The sequence below is a fragment of the Mizuhopecten yessoensis genome, unplaced genomic scaffold, assembly GCF_002113885.1.
Source record: "Mizuhopecten yessoensis strain PY_sf001 unplaced genomic scaffold, ASM211388v2 scaffold10867, whole genome shotgun sequence".
In the NCBI taxonomy this organism is placed as follows: domain Eukaryota; kingdom Metazoa; phylum Mollusca; class Bivalvia; order Pectinida; family Pectinidae; genus Mizuhopecten; species Mizuhopecten yessoensis.
Window position 1 is genome coordinate 1,108,982 of NW_018408761.1, and position 20,288 is coordinate 1,129,269.

Below are 20,288 nucleotides of genomic sequence, written 5' to 3' on the forward strand. Positions count from 1 at the left end.
CCTTTTCACTGCAGTGAATATGTAAAACACTTTATTTAAAAGTTTTTCAAAATTATTGAGAGACTTGTAAATTTATGGGTAGCAGTAATCCACTTGCTTATCCACAATTTAGTTTCGGCAAGTAAACATCCTTATAAATATTGTTCTGTAACAATATACACTGACTGATGCAAAATTGAAACTTGAACAAAATTCACACGTATTAAAAAGCATGCCAACCCTGGTCGATGTGCACACTTTACAAGATAACTTGCTTGAATATATATTGATCAATATACAAACTTAGACGATAAGTTCAAAGTTGAGTGAAATCCATGCCTAATTAATTAGCATACTGTACTCTGATTGGTCAATGGTTTTATGCCAAGTAACTTTGTTAGATAAGGCAAGGGTTGATATCTTATTCAACAACAAAGGCAAAGTTCAAAGATGTTCACAATCTGTGCATAATCTATTCAATGGTTTAAAATAATCAGGTATTGGTCAAAGGGGTAAATGCCAGTTTCAGTTTTTAATGTTCTATGAAATACATTGTATGGACAAAGGGAAGCAATTCCAAATTCCTATGCAAATTAATTATCCAAAGGTTTAAAATGATATATTCTAGAGGAAACTTGGTACCACTCTTCTGACAAACCTATAAAGATATACTGTACACACAAGAAGAATAACTTCACAGTGGTACACTTTTACATAAAACTTTGATTCATAACAAATTAACAGTAAATCCTTCTGTACAATATGATGGGAACTTCGTCTTTATTTTGTTCTCCATTCCAAAAATAATATATATATCTTTTGCCTTAGCTTTCAGTACTTTCAGTACTTTGATTATCACAGGCTTTCCCAAAAGATGAAACTGACCACACTGGATGTTGGCTTCAGGTCATGTCATTCTCAACTACATAAAGTTTTGTTAGGAGATATATATTGTCAGTATCAACTCGATTTTCAGGTAATCAAAACAACTTACTTCACTAAATTGTCCCTTTAATCCTTGTGTTGTAAACAGGGATGCAATTCTATACCACACTTTGAACTTTAATCCCTGTGCTATATATATATGAATAGAAGTACTTTCCATACTCCAAAACCTAATACTTGTGCTTTGTATGCGGAAGAACTTCTCTAATTATGTAAACAGGATTTACAAAAACATGTTGTACTGTGGTCATATTTCAATCTTTCTTCATCTTTTTTCTAGTCGTTTGTTGCTGCAAGTTACCGCTCTCCCAGACGATTTTAACCAAAAAGGTAATCTATTTATCTATATCATCTCTCACCCTAGTTGAGAAGTGATGGACAGAATAACCATACAAAGAGTCTGTGAAACTGATTCTGGAGAATTTGAGAATTAACAACCTTAAACAAATTCATTTGTAAAAGCTAAATGGCTACAGGCACCAGTATGCGGTGTTAGTATAGATTTGAGTCAGAAATGTCACTCGCACACCTTTCTCCCCATGAAAACTTTGATGAAAAGTTAGCAAGTATGGAATTACCAGGGCCTGGTTGTTTAAAGGCTTTAACTAATAATCCAGAATTAACTGGGCCGTATTGCTTAAAGCCTGGCCTTAACCTACAATCCGAAATTACCAGGGCCCAATTGTTTAAAGCCTAGTGAGTGAGTGGCTTTAACCTACAATCCAGAATTACCAGGGCCCGATTGTTTAGTGCAGAAGCCAGATATAGCATACATATGAAGTTTCATTTGCTTTAGATTTTTGTCAAAACAAAAAGGGGCCATTGATGGCTGTAGTTTATGTCTGAAAAACATTCAAATAAGCAAAGCACCCTGAGTAATCTGTCTTTATAACTGGTGATGCCTATAGGGAAAGGGGATGAAACCTTTAAAAGGACTATTCCTTAAGTTCAGGAATAAATTTTGTCTTTGCTTTGTGTTGAGTATCCCTGAATTAATGTTGTTGTCCCCCAGAGGACATCGGAACATATTTAAAACATTCTCATTAAATATGGTTGAAGGGTTTTCAACCTCTTCTGAGATGAAATACCCCTTGACCAAAGGATGTTTACCGGTATGTTGTATAAATATAAGACTTTACCACATGGGAGCAGAGGAATTTGGCTCAGGTGCAAATTAAATGACCAGTCAGTGATGGTCACCAAGGCCTCTGATTGGCTGGGACTTTTCTAAACATTCATCTTGCTGATTCTGACAAAACTTTTTACAAATAGTTCTGTCAGGGCCTTGACCAAGTGTTTTTTAAATACTTGACAAATTATGCTTTTATCACCTTTTTGACTCGCTTAACTAATGATTTATTTCAGATATTATAAGTATCGAGCAGTCCATAGCTACACAGTTCCAGCTACGAGCCTACAAAGAAGTTCACGTCAGTAAAGTCAGCCCTAAGGTACGTACCGATCATAACTTCCTTCTTATCAATATCAAAAACATAGGAACATTTTCATTGGAACTTAATCATAAGTTGTAATAAATGAGCTGCAAAATGCAAAACAAGTGTATTTTATAGTTAGTTGGAACCATCATAAATAATTACCGGTATATATTTAAATGTGAATTTTCATGTGGAAAGTTCTCTTTTTGATATTGCTGTAATCATCTTTCTATCATTGCAATATAAAGTTTAAAAAGAAATTCTTATAATTTATTAACTTGATTCAGATATTTTACAAGTCCTAACCTTTTCCCTCCAAATAACTTGACAAATGATATTGAGTGCCTTCTTTTTCAAAATCATTGAATAAAGGTTTCCTCACAAATCCCTTGCAACTCAAAGCAGCCATAATGGACATCAGAAGTAGACTGTAACGTGTGTTTAGTAGTAGAGTATGATCTATGTAATACCAGAGAGAGCTATAGATTTGCACTATGTAAGTCAGTGTGTCAAACTGTCTGAGGTATATCTCATACACTCTGTAAATCAGTGTGTCAAACTGTCTGAGGTATATCTCATACACTCTGTAAGTCAGTGTGTCAAACTGTCTGAGGTATATCTCATACACTCATACAGATTTGGATTTGGGTACATCTTGTGGTTGGTGAGGGTTGCATACTGAAGTTGATATTTGTTCCTTACTATATAGAGTTATGGCTCTTTGCACAGTTTTTCAGGAGATAGGGATTGCTCACAATACATAGCCTTGTTTTGTTTGATGCACACACCTCAAAGCATGATAAAACTTCAATGACATGACCTTAATTTGACCTTGACAGGATGTTGCGCTTGATCTTGTGGAGTTGCTGTTTAAAGACCAGTACCTCAGTCGCAGTGACATGTGGCGCCTACGGCATGGCCTTGTCAACACCTGTGCTTACCTTACAAAGAAGATAGAAACTGCTCAGATGAGGTGATACTACCAATAACAGAGTGGAATTTATACTGCTTTTTGTGTCGCCTGCAACGCGAGGCAACATATAGGTATTACTTTGGCAGCGGCGGCGGTTGCTTTGTCTGAAACAAGATTTCCGTGCGATAACTTGAGTTCACTTGGGTTGATTGAACTAAAACTTAGTACACATATCGCATATCAATATAGCTCTAGACGAGTTCGCATTGCAGAAGTTTACATGCATATTTGGTGGAGTTATGCCCCTTTTATTGCCAAATAAGGGCATTGTTTAGTAAATGAAAGAACTTTTTTATTTTTCAATCAATTCCTTTCAAATTTTGTACGGTAATGCTAGAAGCAATAATGTTCAACATGTTTTACAGGTTTTTCTATTAAGTTTCAACTTTCCATGTTTTGGCATATCACACTTGACATAGCAATGCTGTTCATCGTTTTTGCCATTAATTTTTGCTGGTTTACGCGATTACTCAAGCCAAAACACTTTTCTCACTAAAAGCGCTGAGCAGGCGACACATCCAATTCTGTGCAATTCTTGTTCTGATATAATTGTTTGAAAATCTATAATATAAAAGTGATGTATTTGGGAGCATTTTTGACATCTTTATATTACCAATACATGTAAAGCACTAAAAAGACTTTGTATTATAGAAACGTTTTTAGCCCTTTAGGAATTTCTTTATACATTTCATTTGTTGCTTTTACAAAAGAGGAATGATAGTAAGTTTGATTCAGATAGTCATGTACAGAGTTGGGCTGCAACAAAAATATGTGTATTTTGCTCACATCAAACTTAATGACTACCTTTCTTTACGTGAAATTATCTTAGCACCTATCTGTTATCAAGGAAATTATTTTTTCTCATTTCCGTGTGTGTAAGTTAGAGCTGTCCAGGGTAAGAAAGGGGTGAAGGAAATTTCTATCTTACACACCATTTTCATGTGACGTGACGAATTTGGAAAACACTGATGCCGCAATGCGGAAATGGCAACGTGATTTAATAAAAAACTTTTAAGATATTTTTACCGTACACATTAGAAAGATGAGATTATTTTTCTGCGCAAACTGTGTTTGCACATATGGGGTATGCCAAATCTCGCTGAAGAGTTCGTTTTCATCAAAAATGTTCAGGGGGAAAATTGATATTTTCAAAATGGTAGCCAGTCCATACCCATTTTCATGGTTTCTGAGGTTATTCTGGTAGTTGGAATGAGAGAAAAATACTCTTTCATGCCCAAGGGTGTAGGATAGGGAAATTCCACCCTCTGGATTTTCAAATTTGGAAACCCCTCGGGTAGAACTTCCCTATCCTACTCCCCTTGACACGAAAGAGTCTTATAGTATTAAATTTACAGCATTTAATTTTTTTGTGCATTTATACAACTTTGATGATAAATGAAGGAACAGAAGTAATCACTGTATAAAATGTTGTTTCAGGGCCCAGGTTTTTGAGTTGTGGGCTAAAGGTGACCGTGTGACATGTGGTATGATTACTGATGATACAAGGGTAAGTTACAACGCATTGGTTACGGGCATTGGGGGTAGGGGGAGGTCATCCAGCTGTGTCACAAGTTTAAGGTTACAGTTACATAACACAAATGCAGTAAACAAAACAAATAACAATTATATTCTGTTATTTTTTAACTAGACACAAGCTATTTGCAAAATCTATGTTCACACTTTCCTGAACAGATTTGCGAGTTAGAATATATATGCAAAACACTACCAAATTTCTACTTAATTTTCCCTTTCTTATTGGAACATTACTACTTTGTTTCAGATTGTGTTCCGCTCATCGACGGCTGTTGTCCAAATCTTCATCCAGATGAGTTCTGAGATGTGGGACTTTGACATCAATGGGGACTTGTACTTTGAAAAAGCTGTAAATGGATTTCTTACCGACTTATTTGCCAAGTGGAAGGTAATTCAATAAATGACATATAAAGTTTTTGGTGAATTTAGAGGTTATTACAATTGTACAAATGTACTGTTTGTACATATATTGGAAAATATCTGTTTTATAGGGAATATTTGTTATTTAAAAAATGAAATCAGAAAAATAATTTAACATTTCTTCACTGATAAATTCCTGATTGTATATTAGCTACAAACCAAAAATAGTCTAAGCTCTTACAAGTACCTGATTGTTAATTGTTACTGGACCCAAAACTGTCTATTAAATACCTGATTCTGTGTTGTTAATAGACCCAGAACAGTCTATCAAATACCTTGTTCTGTGTTGTTTATAGACCCAGAACTGTCTATCAAATACCTGATTCTGTGTTGTTTATAGACCCAGACCTGTCTATTAAATACCTGATTCTGTGTTGTTTATAGACTCAGAACAGTCTATTAAATACCTGATTCTGTATTTATAGACCCAGAACTGTCTATTGAATACCTGATTCTGTGTTGTTTATAGACCCAGAACTGTCTATTAAATACCTTGTTCTGTGTTGTTTATAGTGCCAGACCTGTCTATTAAATACCTGATTCTGTGTTGTTTATAGACCAAGAACTGTCTATTAAATACCTTGTTCTGTGTTGTTCATAGACCCAGGACTGTCTATTAAATACCTTGTTCTGTGTTGTTTATAGACCAAGAACTGTCTATTAAATACCTGATTCTGTGTTGTTTATAGACCCAGAACAGTCTATTAAATACCTGATTCTGTATTGTTTATAAAACCAGAACTATCTATTAAATACCTGATTCTGTGTTGTTTATAGACCAAGAACTGTCTATTAAATACCTGATTCTGTGTTGTTTATAGACCAAGACCTATCTATTAAATACCTTGTTCTGTGTTGTTAATAGACCCAGAACTGCCTATTAAATACCTGATTCTGTGTTGTTTATAGACCCAGAACAGTCTATTAAATACCTGATTCTGTATTGTTTATAGACCCAGAACAGTCTATTAAATACCTGATTTTGTATTGTTTATAAAACCAGAACTGTCTATTAAATACCTGATTCCGTGTTATTTATAGACTCAGAACTGTCTATCAAATACCTGATTCTGTGTTGTTTATAGACCCAGAACTTTCTCTTAAATACCTGATTCTGTGTTGTTTATAGACCCAGAACTGTCTATTAAATACCTGATTCTGTATTGTTTATAGACCCAGAACTGTCTATCAAATACCTGATTCTGTGTTGTTTATAGACCCAGAACTGTCTATTAAATACCTGATTCTGTATTGTTTATAGACCCAGAACTGTCTATTAAATACCTGATTCTGTATTGTTTATAGACCCAGAACTGTCTATTAAATACCTGATTCTGTGTTGTTTAAAGACCCAAAACTGTCTATCAAATACCTGATTCTGTATTGTTTATAGACCCAGAACTGTCTATTAAATACTGATTCTGTATTGTTTATAGACCCAGAACTGTCTATCAAATACCTGATTCTGTATTGTTTATAGACCCAGACCTGTCTATTAAATACCTGATTCTGTATTGTTTATACACCCAGAACTGTCTATTAAATACTGATTCTGTATTGGTTATAGACCCAGAACTGTCTATCAAGTACCTGATTCTGTATTGTTTATAGACCCAGATCTGTCTATTAAATACTGATTCTGTATTGTTTATAGACCCAGAAGTGTCTATTAAATACCTGATTCTGTATTGTTTATAGACCCAGAACTGCCTACATGATGTGACCATTGTTCTGTTCTCGCGGACTTTCTACAAAGCTACATCAAGAGGTATACTTGAACAAAGACATTGCTTTAAAAGTTTATATAGATTATTTATTACAAAGTAATACTTTCTATTATCTTTCATTTAATGTTTCAGTTTTTCCTCTGTAAACATTTCTATTGAAAAGGAAAGTAGTTAAAAGATGCAATATCAAATAACTGAAAGCATATGAATATGTATACCTGTGATTAATGATGCATTTGTGTATGACAGAGGATTTTCCACCTGGTGTAAGGGACTGTATACAGGTAGACTACCAAGGTCGCTTCTACGAGGACTTCTACAGGTATGCTATATATACACCTGTTGTAACTTGCTCTACACACTGTTCACGTAGTAGAAATATAAACTTAAATCACTATTTCTTGAGAGAGTAATCCTGAAAACGACGGTACATTGACTCATATCATTGATTCCTGCAGTAATGATGTAATCTCCTTGTGTCTATATATTAACTGTGTCTCTGCTTTATGTAGGGGGTAAACCATCCATCTCTGCACATTTGCTGGTATCCCTTATTCCTACAGGGTGGAATCACCTGTTTTTAGAGCTTATGCCATACCGCAGCATCCAGCGTCCGGCCGTCTGTCACCATTTCCTTTAAAAAGCTAATTATCCTGAACAGCCAAGCAGATTTTGATTAAATTTGGTCTGGAGCATCCTTAGGCCAAGGGGACTCAACTTTGTATAAATGGTGGGTGTGGCCCCCCTGGGGGCAGAGGGGCAGGGCCCAATAGGAATATAGCAAATTTAGTCTGGAGCATCCTTGGGCCAAGGGGACTCAATTTTGTATAAGCAGTGGGTGTGGTCTCCCAGGGGGCAGAAGGGCGAGGCCCAATAGGAGAAATAGAGGTCAAAACTTTTAAATCTTTCCTCTACCATAGGGATTATGGGATTTTATCCTAATTTAGCCTGGAGCATCCTTGGGCCAAGGGGACTCAATTTTGTATAAACCGTGGGTCTGGCCCCCAGGGGCCTGAGGGGCGGGGCCCAATAGGGGAAACATAGCAAATTCTTCAAAATCCTTCTTTTTCTGTAATAATGAAAGGATTTGTTCCATATTTTATTTTAAACATATTCAGGTGAGCGATACAGGCCCTCTGGGCCTCTTGTTATACTTGTACTTGATTCACTATTTTTTGCAGGGGTAATGTCTTTTTGTCTATGCATTTACTTGTGTCACTTTCTCCAGCAATGTAATCTGTATATAATTTACCAGATGGGTATACCACTATATCCTGCAGTGTAATTTGTATATAACTTACCAGATGGGTATACCACTATATCCTGCAGTGTAATCCGTATATAACTTACCGGATGGGTATACCACTATATCCTACAGTGTAATCTGTATATAACTTACCGGATGGGTATACCACTATATCCTCCAGTGTAATTTGTATATAACTTACCAGATGGGTATACCACTATATCCTGCAGTGTAATTTGTATATAACTTACCAGATGGATATACCACTATATCCTGTAGTGTGATCTGTATATAACTTACCAGATGGGTATACCACTATATCCTGCAGTGTTATCTGTATATAACTTACCGGATGGGTATACCACTATATCCTGCAGTGTAATTTGTATATAACTTACCAGATGGGTGTACCACTATATCCTGCAGTGTAATTTGTATATAACTTACCAGATGTGTATACCACTATATCCTGCAGTGTAATTTGTATATAACTTACCAGATGTGTATACCACTATATCCTGCAGTGTAATTTGTATATAACTTACCAGATGGGTATACCACTATATCCTGCAGTGTTATCTGTATATAACTTACCGGATGGGTATACCACTATATCCTACAGTGTAATCTGTATATAACTTACCGGATGGGTATAACACTATATCCTGTAGTGTAATCTGTATATAACTTACCAGATGGGTATACCACTATATCCTGCAGTGTTATCTGTATATAACTTACCGGATGGGTATACCACTATATCCTGTAGTGTAATCTGTATATAACTTACCAGATGGGTATACCACTATATCCTGCAGTGTTATCTGTATATAACTTACCGGATGGGTATACCACTATATCCTACAGTGTAATCTGTATATAACTTACCGGATGGGTATACCACTATATCCTACAGTGTAATCTGTATATAACTTACCGGATGGGTATAACACTATATCCTGTAGTGTAATCTGTATATAACTTACCAGATGGGTATACCCCTATATCCTGCAGTGTAATCTGTATATAACTTATATTACAGGATGGGTATACCACTATATCCTGCAGTGTAATTTGTATATAACTTACCAGATGGATACACCACTATATCCTGTAGTGTGATCTGTATATAACTTACCAGATGGGTATACCACTATATCCTGCAGTGTAATCTGTATATAACTTATATTACCGGATGGGTATACCACTATATCCTGTAGTGTAATCTGTATATAACTTATATTACTGGATGGGTATACCACTATATCCTGCAATGTAATCTCCTGACTCTGTACATATACTTTCATCATTGTTTACTACAGAGTGTTGGTGCAGAACGAGCGTTATGATGACTGGACGAGAACGATCAAGACATTAAGGAAACTTTTCAACGAGTATCCTCGTCGTGTCCTCAATTACCATAAGGTCAAAGGTCAGAAGATGCCCAAGGCCTGGAACTCTACTGCAAGTCAGGGGAACTTCCTGGAAACATTAAACATGTCTCTAAACTGTAAGTTGTACATGCTTGATACTGGGCAGCAACTGTAAGGCTGTATACACTAGACACTAAATATACACACTACACCAGGTAACCACTGCCAGGTGTTACATATTGACAGTAGACACTGGAAGGTGTCGATACATTCTACTTGGAGTCTATAAGAACATTGTCCTAAAGAGAAGTGTTAATTCTGTGTTTCAGTGTTAGAGAAGCACTATGTGGACAGGAACTTTGACCGGACTGGTAAAGTGGCAGTGGTCATCACACCTGGACCAGGTGTGTTCGAGGTGGACAGAGAGTTGACCAACATCACCAAGCAGAGGACTATAGATTGTGGTATGTACAGTGGGCAGGCTGAGGACTTGCTCCCTGTAGGATCTAGGGGAAAATAATAGGCCTGGGCCCATATTCATGAAACCGTTCTCATGCTCAACCATAGATTATGTTCTCGAGCAACTTTTCTTGTTACTCATTCAAATCGTGTCAAACGATCAAAAAGTTAAATGTAAACATTGAAAACAGTATGTTAGGCTTTAAGTCTCTTCAATTTTGCCAAATCATTGACAAGATAAGATTTCATTAAGTTTTAACCGGAATAAGAAATTAGGCTTGAGCAAAAAATCCATACAAATCCATACTTGAGCATCAGAATGAATACGGGCCCTGGTATATCCTGCAGCATAATAATGTGAGGCGATCAATGTCGAACCTCCTGCAGATTTGAGATGTCATCTGATGTTTCTCACTACGTAATCATATGAGGCCACCGTTGAGTCGTGTCCAGCTGGTTTGAGATTTCCCATTCTGCTTTCATACAACATAAATCTGCTGCAAAGAAAAAACATCATGTTCTTTACAAGTCACTGTATTTTATCATTACCTTTTCGGGTAATGATGTATATTTTGTTGATAACATTTAACTGAGAATGTTATGTTACAGGTGTGGGAAGTGATCTGGTTTGTATGGGAGAACAGCCTCTCCACGCGGCACCACTCTTCAAGGTACACGACTCTGGCACATGAGATTATTATTGAAGTCTCTTTCTGTAAAGGAGTACCCCCTAATATAATTGTTATAAAGTTATTATAGTTTTATTGGCATAATTATTTATTAAATGTTGCAGTATATCACATTAGAAAAGATAAGTCATTTCAAAACTGTCCATATTGTCCATCAATTGGGTCATTTCACAAGTCAGCTCACTAGAAACACAATTATCTCAGACATGAATTTTACATCAATCTACATTAACTAACAAGATGCTGAACAAACCATTTTTTGTACATTTTGTTTCCAGTTTCACAACCGCAACCTGAAGGCCACTTTGCAGGTCGGGGACGACTACAACATCCCACATTGGATGAACCATAGCTTTTATCTGTCAAAGAACCAGATTCAGGCTCACCTCCATGGGAGCTTCATCCCCCGCATTAAACCTCCCCAGCAAATAGTAAGTGTGAACTTATCCCTGAGTTTTGATATAAAGTGTGTTATAGTTAATGTGAACTCATCCTTGCCTTTCAATGTAAAATGTTGTATCATACCGTCTTGGTGACCTTAAATTGGACCTCAATAGAGTGATATAAAATGTAGTATCATACCGTCTTGGTGACCCTAAATTGGGCCTCAATAGAGTGATATAAAATGTGGTATCATACCGTCTTGGTGACCTTAAATTGGGCCTCAATAGAGTGATGTGATATAAAATGTGATATCGTTCCTTATTGGATACCTTAAATTGGGCCTCAATAGAGTAATATAAAATGTTGTATCATAACATCTTGGATACCTTAAATTGGGCCTCAATAGAGTAATATAAAATGTGGTATCATACCGCCTTGGATACCTTAAATTGGGCCTCAATAGAGTAATATAAAATGTGATATCGTTCCTTATTGGATACCTTAAATTGGGCCTCAATAGAGTGATATAAAATGTATCATACCGTCTTGGATACCTTAAATTGGGCCTCAATAGAGTGATATAAAATGTTGTATCATACCGTCTTGGATACCTTAAATTGGGCCTCAATAGAGTGATATAAAATGTTGTATCATACCGTCTTGGATACCTTAAATTGGGCCTCAATAGAGTGATATAAAATGTTGTATCATACCGTCTTGGATACCTTAAATTGGGCCTCAATAGAGTGATATAAAATGTTGTATCATACCGTCTTGGATACCTTAAATTGGGCCTCAATAGAGTGATATAAAATGTTGTATCATACCGTCTTGGATACCTTAAATTGGGCCTCAATAGAGTGATATAAAATGTTGTATCATACCGTCTTGGATACCTTAAATTGGGCCTCAATAGAGTGATATAAAATGTTGTATCATACCGTCTTGGATACCTTAAATTGGGCCTCAATAGAGTGATATAAAATGTTGTATCATACCGTCTTGGATACCTTAAATTGGGCCTCAATAGAGTGATATAAAATGTTGTATCATACCGTCTTGGATACCTTAAATTGGGCCTCAATAGAGTGATATAAAATGTTGTATCATACCGTCTTGGATACCTTAAATTGGGCCTCAATAGAGTGATATAAAATGTTGTATCATACCGTCTTGGATACCTTAAATTGGGCCTCAATAGAGTGATATAAAATGTTGTATCATACCGTCTTGGATACCTTAAATTGGGCCTCAATAGAGTAATATAAAATGTTGTATCATATCGTCTTGGATACCTTAAATTGGGCCTCAATAGACTGTCCACATACAGTTAAAGTGTCCTTGCACAAATAGTGATGTTGCACAATAAAAACAAATAATCATTGTCGTCTCATGTCCCACCGGACAAAATTTCAACAGTAAGTCTTTCCAATATTGAAAATAGATTCTCTTTGTATTAAAAGAACTGATATATCTTCATGTTTGATTTTTCCTTTCAGGAGAAGAAATCCAAGTCGAAAGATAGAGGTAAGATCCATTTCAGAATATTGTATAAACTAACTTCATTTCATAACTAACATTTCATTTACTGACTGTCAGGCCTCAGTTTTCTCCTAACTCAAATTCCATTCATGCAGAATAATGGGTATACACCTGACCGAGATGGGAGGATTCTTACTGATCCCTTGGTGCAAAATATCACTTTTGCCTTTCAAATTATCATTTATATAACTAGTTGAAATACAAATATTAATACCAATAAAAAAAGTATTAAGAGAAATGCCTATCGCTGCTATGTTTTTTTAGTGCTGTTTAAATCAATTTTAATCCAAATTCTTTTTTTTTATGGTGGTAAAAAACATGGATTCCTGCAAGTGGTTATAGACAGTCATTTGTGTAGGTGTTAGTATGTAACACTATCTAATCTAGACTACAGCACCATGTTGTGTAGGTGTTAGTATGTAACACCCTATCTAATCTAGACTACAGCACCATGTTGTTTATGTTTTCAGTTGCAGACTTCCCGGCTTATCCACCCCCCAGCACATCTACAGACAATGACAACTTTCCCTTCATGGACTATGATGAGTATGATGCCCAAGTCTTCAAACTTCCCACTCGCAACTATTCTCTTATAGGGTAAATATCATTAATATTATGAATTCTTGTATCAAGAATGAGTTTCTACACAGAACAGAGTTTACCGAGAATGGTTTACCTCAGTTGAACTTTCATTCTTCATCTTCATTACCCTGGTAAGTAGGAGATGCTGAAATTCACAAAAACTACTTGGACGTTGGATCTTTCCTACCCCTGTGCATTACTTCCACCATAAATATTAGAACACATATAGTATCAAACTTTGTAGAGGAAATGCAAGGGAAGGACAAATACTTCATGATGCATTTTATTTTATTTATTTATTTACAAATATCAATTTTATTCCCCTATCAAAGATATTAGAAGGCTGCAGGGATTGGGGAGCCCCAGGGTCAGCTTCTTTACAATTTAGTGTCCTCATGCAAGAAGACTGTCATTCTTTTAAAGTAAATCCAAGTTATATATCATTAGGCAAAGTTTCTTGGCCCCTTTCGCGTATCCGGTTCAACCAGTTGCAACAGTTGAACCTAGAAAGAAAAAGAAAAACGCAGGTCTGAATTGAGGCTGACCTCAGGAATATTCGGCACGTGTAGATTGAGGGGTCTAGACGTGACTGACCGAAACTGCTGACTATTGCTAGTTTGCATTATTTCTGAAGTTAAGCCACATGCAGATTTTTAAGATACGTTGTATAATTTGGTGGGCGTGTGTAGGAAGGACATAACATTCTTGATACATTGTGATCTATTCTCCAAAAATGTGCTTTTTTTAGCTCTGCATATAGTTCGGTCCAAGTGCGTTAGTTCGTTCATATTTCTGCGCCACTTGAACCATTTCAACCAGGATATGCGAATGTAGTCATAGTATACATTACTGTAAATCCATATTTAGAAAAAAGTTAGGATTTCCAAGAGCTAGAGTATACACCCATTAATTCAAATATATTGTTAAAATAAAGGAGCAGGACATCAGGTTTTGTTATTTATGGGTGATCCTCTATTATTAAAAAAAAATCAGAGCTCAGCTGGAATAATCTATTATGAGAGTTTATAAGGTGACCTCTGTCATTTCTGTAGAATGAAGAAAAAGAAAACAAAGAAACAACCACAGACATATATGGAGGCCAAAAAGGCCCATAAAGGTAGAATACGACGGTCGTCTGATGACATGCTGCTAGAGAGAGTGCTGACTTCTGACCGCATGGATGGGGCCATCTCCATCCCTGTTCGGTCAAGCAGTGGGGATGAGATCTCTTCGTCAGTACCTGCCATTGGTGAGTCATGTTGTCTTAAGGCCAAAAATGAAAAGTTAGTAAATTCAGTGGTAAATATCTTTAAAAAGATTATTTGAAGAGGTATACCTCAATAAATTCAGATCAATGTAAACTATGGAGTCTTTTAGAGGATCAAAGAATTTGATAGTAGGATAAAAGAATTTCTCTGCTGTTACAGACAAGTGTCATGCAAAAGATCTTGAAGACACGTCTGAAGAAGAAGGCGAGTATGTACGGCCTATATTTGGAAGTGCTGGGTCTCCATACTTTCACTCCAAGCATCTTTCATCCATGACCTTGTCCCGTCGTGCTCTCATCAATCCATTTGCTCCATCCACCATGCATTTCAAGATGACATCTAATCGTCGACGATGGATTCATGCTTTTCCTACAGGTATTATGTTAGATGTTTACTGTTATAAAAATGTTCCTGGCAATAAACAATATAAACTTTTAGAAAAAAGAAGCTTTATAAATGAAAACACATTTATTCTACACCAATTTTGAAACAAGTTCAATATTAAGCACTCTTGTTGGCCTGTATGTAAGCTTTCAGGGGGTCTTAATGTGGGAGGAATCCGGGGTACCCGGAAAAAACCCACGTGGTCGAGAAGAAGAACAACAAGAAGTTGTATAAACTGATAATAATTGAGATTTTTCCACATATCTTTAGTGTTAGGTATGATTAAAATATGTTTTGTATTGTGTTTTTGGTGCTTACTGCCAGACCAGTGTATAAGTGGGCAGGTATTTCCAAATAACCTTGTAGTATTAAGGATGACATACTTCCATAAGGTGTTTTTTTGTGAGCAGATATTATTTTGAGTATAAAAGGTGCTGTATGGGCAGAGCTTTTGGTTTAGTTGGTAGAAACATTTGCAGTAATTCAATTATTGGAATAAATAAAGGATTTTTGGTTTTTAGATCCCCAAGGAGCAGCTGTCCAGACTCATCATTTCCGCACATTTTCTCATACTGAGGAAATGGAAGGGAGCTTTGATCTTCACTCAAAAGAGGTAATTGTGGAAGTGTCTGGTTCAGGTACCAAGTCATCAAGGTCATTCACTGTCTAAACAAGACAACAAAGTTAGGAGAGTATACTGGAATCAGGGCGTCCATCCATCTGTCACTATGTATGTAGACACAAGTTATCCCGACTATTTCTCAAACACTTCAGATTTCAATAAAATTACGCTTTCTGTAATGTGGTTGTTTGTCCCCCAGCAGTTCGCGAGGGGGACTATAGGTTTGCACTCCGTCCGAGAAGTTTGTCTGGGACATATCCTTTCTACTATTTCACCTTGAGTAACCAGCTTTGGTGTACGAGAACATCTTGGGATAGTGGAGTGCAAAAAGAAGTTCACTATGACCTCACTGTGACCTATGCTTTGACCTTTGACCTTAACTTTCGAAAATGTTGGTCAGGGGTATATCATCTGTACTATTTCACGTGGAGTAACCAGATTTAGTGTACAAGTACATCTTGGGATGATGGAGTGCAGAGTGCAAAAAGAAGATAACTATATCCTCACTGTGACCTATGCTTTGACCTTTGACCTTAACTTTTGAAAAAGTTTGTCCGGGCATATCTTCTATACTATTTCACGTGGAGTAACCACATTTGGTGTACAAGGACATCTTGGGATGGCGGAGTGCAAGATGTAGGTCACTATGACCTCACTGTGACGTATGCTTTCTGACATTAGTGTACTGTTTGTTATATATAGAAATCATTACCGATGGGTGACTATGTATTGACTTGCAATCTATACACTTTCAATTTTATTTGATTACCATAGTTTCTTTAAACCTGGTAGGTTTATCAGGTGTAGTTGTACATGTCCACCAATCATACTGCTTTAATGATATGTTTTCAGGGAAGATATATATGCATATGGATAAGCTGGAGGGTATTAACCTTTTTACCACTGTAGACCATAATGGACTCATCCATATCAATGCATGGTAGAGTCTACTAAAGTTACATAGGGGTGAAAGGGTTAACATTCAAATATGGCTTACATTTCCAGATCTCAAAAATCTAACATCCATGTGACCATAGAAATAGAAAATGATTAAAACACTCCTGCTGTACTTCCAACCATCTTGAGGCTTTTCAGGTGATTACATTTTTATGTGAATTGAAATATAATCAAATGGCTGAAGAGCCCTAAGATGACCGAAAACAGCATGGTATAGTTCAAGTGGTATTTATTGGTACTTGTTTTAAATATATTTCATATAACTGACACAGCAGTCATCATTTTGTTTCAATATGAGTTACAGTCTAGTGCATATTGTATATCAGCATTTTAGTGGGGAAAATTCTCAAGGAAGTACTTAATTCAAAATTACACATTGTCTATGCAGACTGATTACCTGTCAGTGGGGACAATGAAGAAAGGTTCGCTGATACACCAGGACAGTAATGAAGGATCCGAGAACACCAGGTAAGGGGTCAAGATGACACCAGGTAAGGTGTCAGAGAACACTAGGTAAGGGGTCAGAGGACACCAGGTAAGGTGTCAGAGAACACTAGGTAAGGGGTCAGAGAACACTAGGTAAGGGGTCAGAGAACACTAGGTAAGGGGTCAGAGGACACCAGGTAAAAGGTCAGAGGATACAAGGTAAGGGGTCAGAGAATACCAGGTAAGGGGTCAGAGGACACAAGGTAAGGGGTCAGAGGACACCAGTAAGGGGTCAAAGGATACAATGTAAGGGGTCAGAGAACACCAGATAAGGGGTCAAGATGACACCAGGTAAGGTGTCAGAGAACACTAGGTAAAGGGTCAGAGAACACTAGGTAAGGGGTCAGAGGACACCAGGTAAAAGGTCAGAGGATACAAGGTAAGGGGTCAGAGAACACCAGGTAAGGGGTCAGAGGACACAAGGTAAGGGGTCGGAGGACACCAGTAATGTGTCAAAGGATACAATGTAAGGGGTCAGAGAACACCAGATAAGGGGTCAGAGGACACCAGTAAGGTGTCAAAGGATACAATGTAAGGGGTCAGAGAACACCAGATAAGGGGTCAAGAGGACACCAGTAAGGGGTCAAAGGATACAAGGTAAAGGATCAGGGCAACAGGTAAGGGGTCAGAGGACAACAGGTAAGGGGTCAGAGGACAACAGGTTATAAGGGGTCAGAGGACAACAGGTAAGGGGTCAGAGAAGTGAAATCAGAGAACACTAGTGTAGGAGTCGGACGACATCAGGTTAGCGGTGAGGGAGTGCTGATTACCAGATGGTATGATATTGGAGGTCCAAGATGAAAGGATATAAATTAAAGTGCAAAGTTTGCTTTTGGTGTATAGTAGTGACCAAATTCTGTACCAAGTATTGTTAAAAAGAATGGAAATACATAAATTTAATGCTTTAAACAATGCTCTTTTTCCCAATCAGTTCCGACCAGTTGTCTGTGATTGGATCAGCTGGGAATGTTGCTGCAGCCTTCAATACATCCCTTCAAGGCTTCAGCTCCTCCCTGGGCTCCAACACCTCCTTCCTACAGGACTACAGTAAGTTTGTAATTAGGAAGAATTTTTCAGGTAGTATGTGTAACTTTCTTATTAGTTTAAAAAGAACAAATAATTTTTAAACCTTGTGGCTTGTGGCCTTCAGTCTGTATAAATATACCACAAATCTCGCACATCTACTTGTAATGTTGTGAGAATTATCGTCAACGACTTCGTGAGAATTGAACATTCTCTTGTTGGCAAATTCAACACTAGGCAAATTTGTTTGATAGGCCAACAGGTAATTATTTGACAGTGTAAACATTTGTCTGTTTAATGTAAATGTTTCAGATAAACTGCCACAGAATAACAACCCGTCTAAGGAAGGTCAGAGGTCATGGGTGTGGGGACCCACAGGGGAACAGGAGTGGAGCCCAAACATGACTACAGGTTTGAAGCAATTCTCTTCCTCCCAGCATCACTCGTTCCACTAATCACTTGTTGTGAATGTTGGCAACATACAGTACAACCTTGTTAGCACGGAGTTGATAGTGCAAGTAACAAAATTTTAGATAAGTAGGATATTAAAGATATCCTATTAAACCCCAGAGATTTCCCTGGGTTAAAGGGATGTTTAGAAATTGACATGGTTAACGAGGTTCAGCTGTAATTGTGTATTATGTATGTGTTGTAATGAGCTGCATTCTACTTACATGTTTTCCTATAGGTTTGGCCATATATCTTACAACACGGATGGCATATGTTTGTACGTGTGTAAGATTGATTATACAAAGCAGGAATGGGATATATTTGATGTATATATATAAATTAAATTATATAGTATATATATAGGTTCTGGTGTATTTTAAAGTAGTATGTTGTAAAGGGAGAGGAATTAAGAATGGCAAAGAAAACATATACTGCAATTTCATGGTATATCATTATCTCAATCATTTAGTAAATAGCAAAACAGATTTATATTGAACCTAACAAGGGCTGTATTTCCATACACAAAATGTTATTGCATTTCTAATGTAGGAAAATCTCTGAGCCTTTTTCCAATCCCAAAACTCTGTCTGTGACGATAGGTTTCTACATAGCTTAGTTGGTACATTTATATCTATTTACTGGAAAGTGTGAACTTTTTACATGAACGGTGGTATGACCTGACATCAGACAGAAAATTCTGTCTTTATGTAAAATACCTTTCAAATTGTTGAGGTTTGGTAGGTTTTATCATACATATATATAATAATGCTAAATATTTAAAACTGTTTCTTGCTTGTAATTTTCATTTGTTACCAAGGACTTGATTTTCATATTAATTACGGCAAATTGATGCTAATTGATTTATCATGAACAAAAATCATAACTACATGTATTGTATTAAACAGAATTTTTGTGAATATTTAGTCAGGTCATCCTACTGAAAAAAGGCTCAAACATAAAATTAATAACAATACAATTCAGTTCTGTTTTTGTTTGTGTTTTTATACGCCCGTCAAATTTGACAGAAGTAAAATGGTATGGGGTTGTCGGTCCGTCCGGCGTAAATTTGTTTGTCCGGCAATCTCCTCCTACATTTTTCGACCGATCTCTTTGAAACTTGGTATACATTATAATCATGATATGAAGTAGTGTCTCCCTTAAAAGAATTTTGATGCGTCAATTTTTCCAAAAACAGTTGCCCTGTGTTCATTTCAGTATTTGATTTTATGGCCCGGAGATCTCCTACATTTTTTGACGGATTTCTTTGAAACTGAGTGGGCTAAATAATCATGATATGTTGTTGTTTTTCCTTGAAAAGAATTTTGATTCAACAATTTTGCAAAAGTTATTGCCCTTTGTTTATTTCAGTATTTGATTTTTGTCCGGCCATCTTCTCCTACATTTTTCAAGGGATCTCTTTGAAACTTGGTATACATTATAATCATGATATGAAGTTGTGTCTCCCTTTAAAGAATTATGATTCAACGATTTTTGCAAAAGTTATTGCCCTTTGTTCATTTCAGTATTTGATTTTTTGTCCGGAGATTTTCTCCTACATATTTAGGTCACCTGAGACAAAGTCTCAAGTGACCTATTGCGATCGCCTTTTGTCCGTCGTCGTCCGTCGTGCGTCCGTGAATAATTTACATTTTCGACTTCTTCTCCAAAACCCCTGAACCAATTTCAATGAAATTTTGCAGGGACCTTCCATGGACAAAGGTCAACAAAAGTAGTTGCCGGTTTAGTCCTAAGCCCCCAGGGGCCTGAGGGGCGGGGCCAAAAAGGGTCAAATTGACTAAAATTTCAAAAA

At 36.7% G+C, this 20,288-nt stretch overlaps 1 protein-coding gene across 3 annotated transcripts in view; it reads left to right on the forward strand.

Moving 5' to 3' along the window:
* Positions 1-20,288, forward strand: part of LOC110463088 (DEP domain-containing protein 5-like) — a 60,436-nt gene that overhangs the window by 12,737 nt on the left and 27,411 nt on the right. For all 3 annotated transcript variants that reach the window (XM_021517430.1, XM_021517432.1, XM_021517433.1), the window contains exons 3-21: positions 1,205-1,254; positions 2,290-2,375; positions 3,200-3,333; positions 4,771-4,840; positions 5,114-5,254; positions 6,985-7,054; positions 7,263-7,335; positions 9,582-9,769; positions 9,962-10,096; positions 10,701-10,762; positions 11,059-11,211; positions 12,664-12,691; positions 13,177-13,303; positions 14,341-14,537; positions 14,716-14,931; positions 15,462-15,553; positions 16,908-16,987; positions 17,937-18,052; positions 18,341-18,439. In XM_021517430.1, coding sequence (XP_021373105.1) covers positions 1,205-1,254; positions 2,290-2,375; positions 3,200-3,333; positions 4,771-4,840; positions 5,114-5,254; positions 6,985-7,054; positions 7,263-7,335; positions 9,582-9,769; positions 9,962-10,096; positions 10,701-10,762; positions 11,059-11,211; positions 12,664-12,691; positions 13,177-13,303; positions 14,341-14,537; positions 14,716-14,931; positions 15,462-15,553; positions 16,908-16,987; positions 17,937-18,052; positions 18,341-18,439 — 2,117 coding nt within the window. The remainder of the gene's footprint in view (positions 1-1,204; positions 1,255-2,289; positions 2,376-3,199; positions 3,334-4,770; positions 4,841-5,113; positions 5,255-6,984; positions 7,055-7,262; positions 7,336-9,581; positions 9,770-9,961; positions 10,097-10,700; positions 10,763-11,058; positions 11,212-12,663; positions 12,692-13,176; positions 13,304-14,340; positions 14,538-14,715; positions 14,932-15,461; positions 15,554-16,907; positions 16,988-17,936; positions 18,053-18,340; positions 18,440-20,288) is intronic.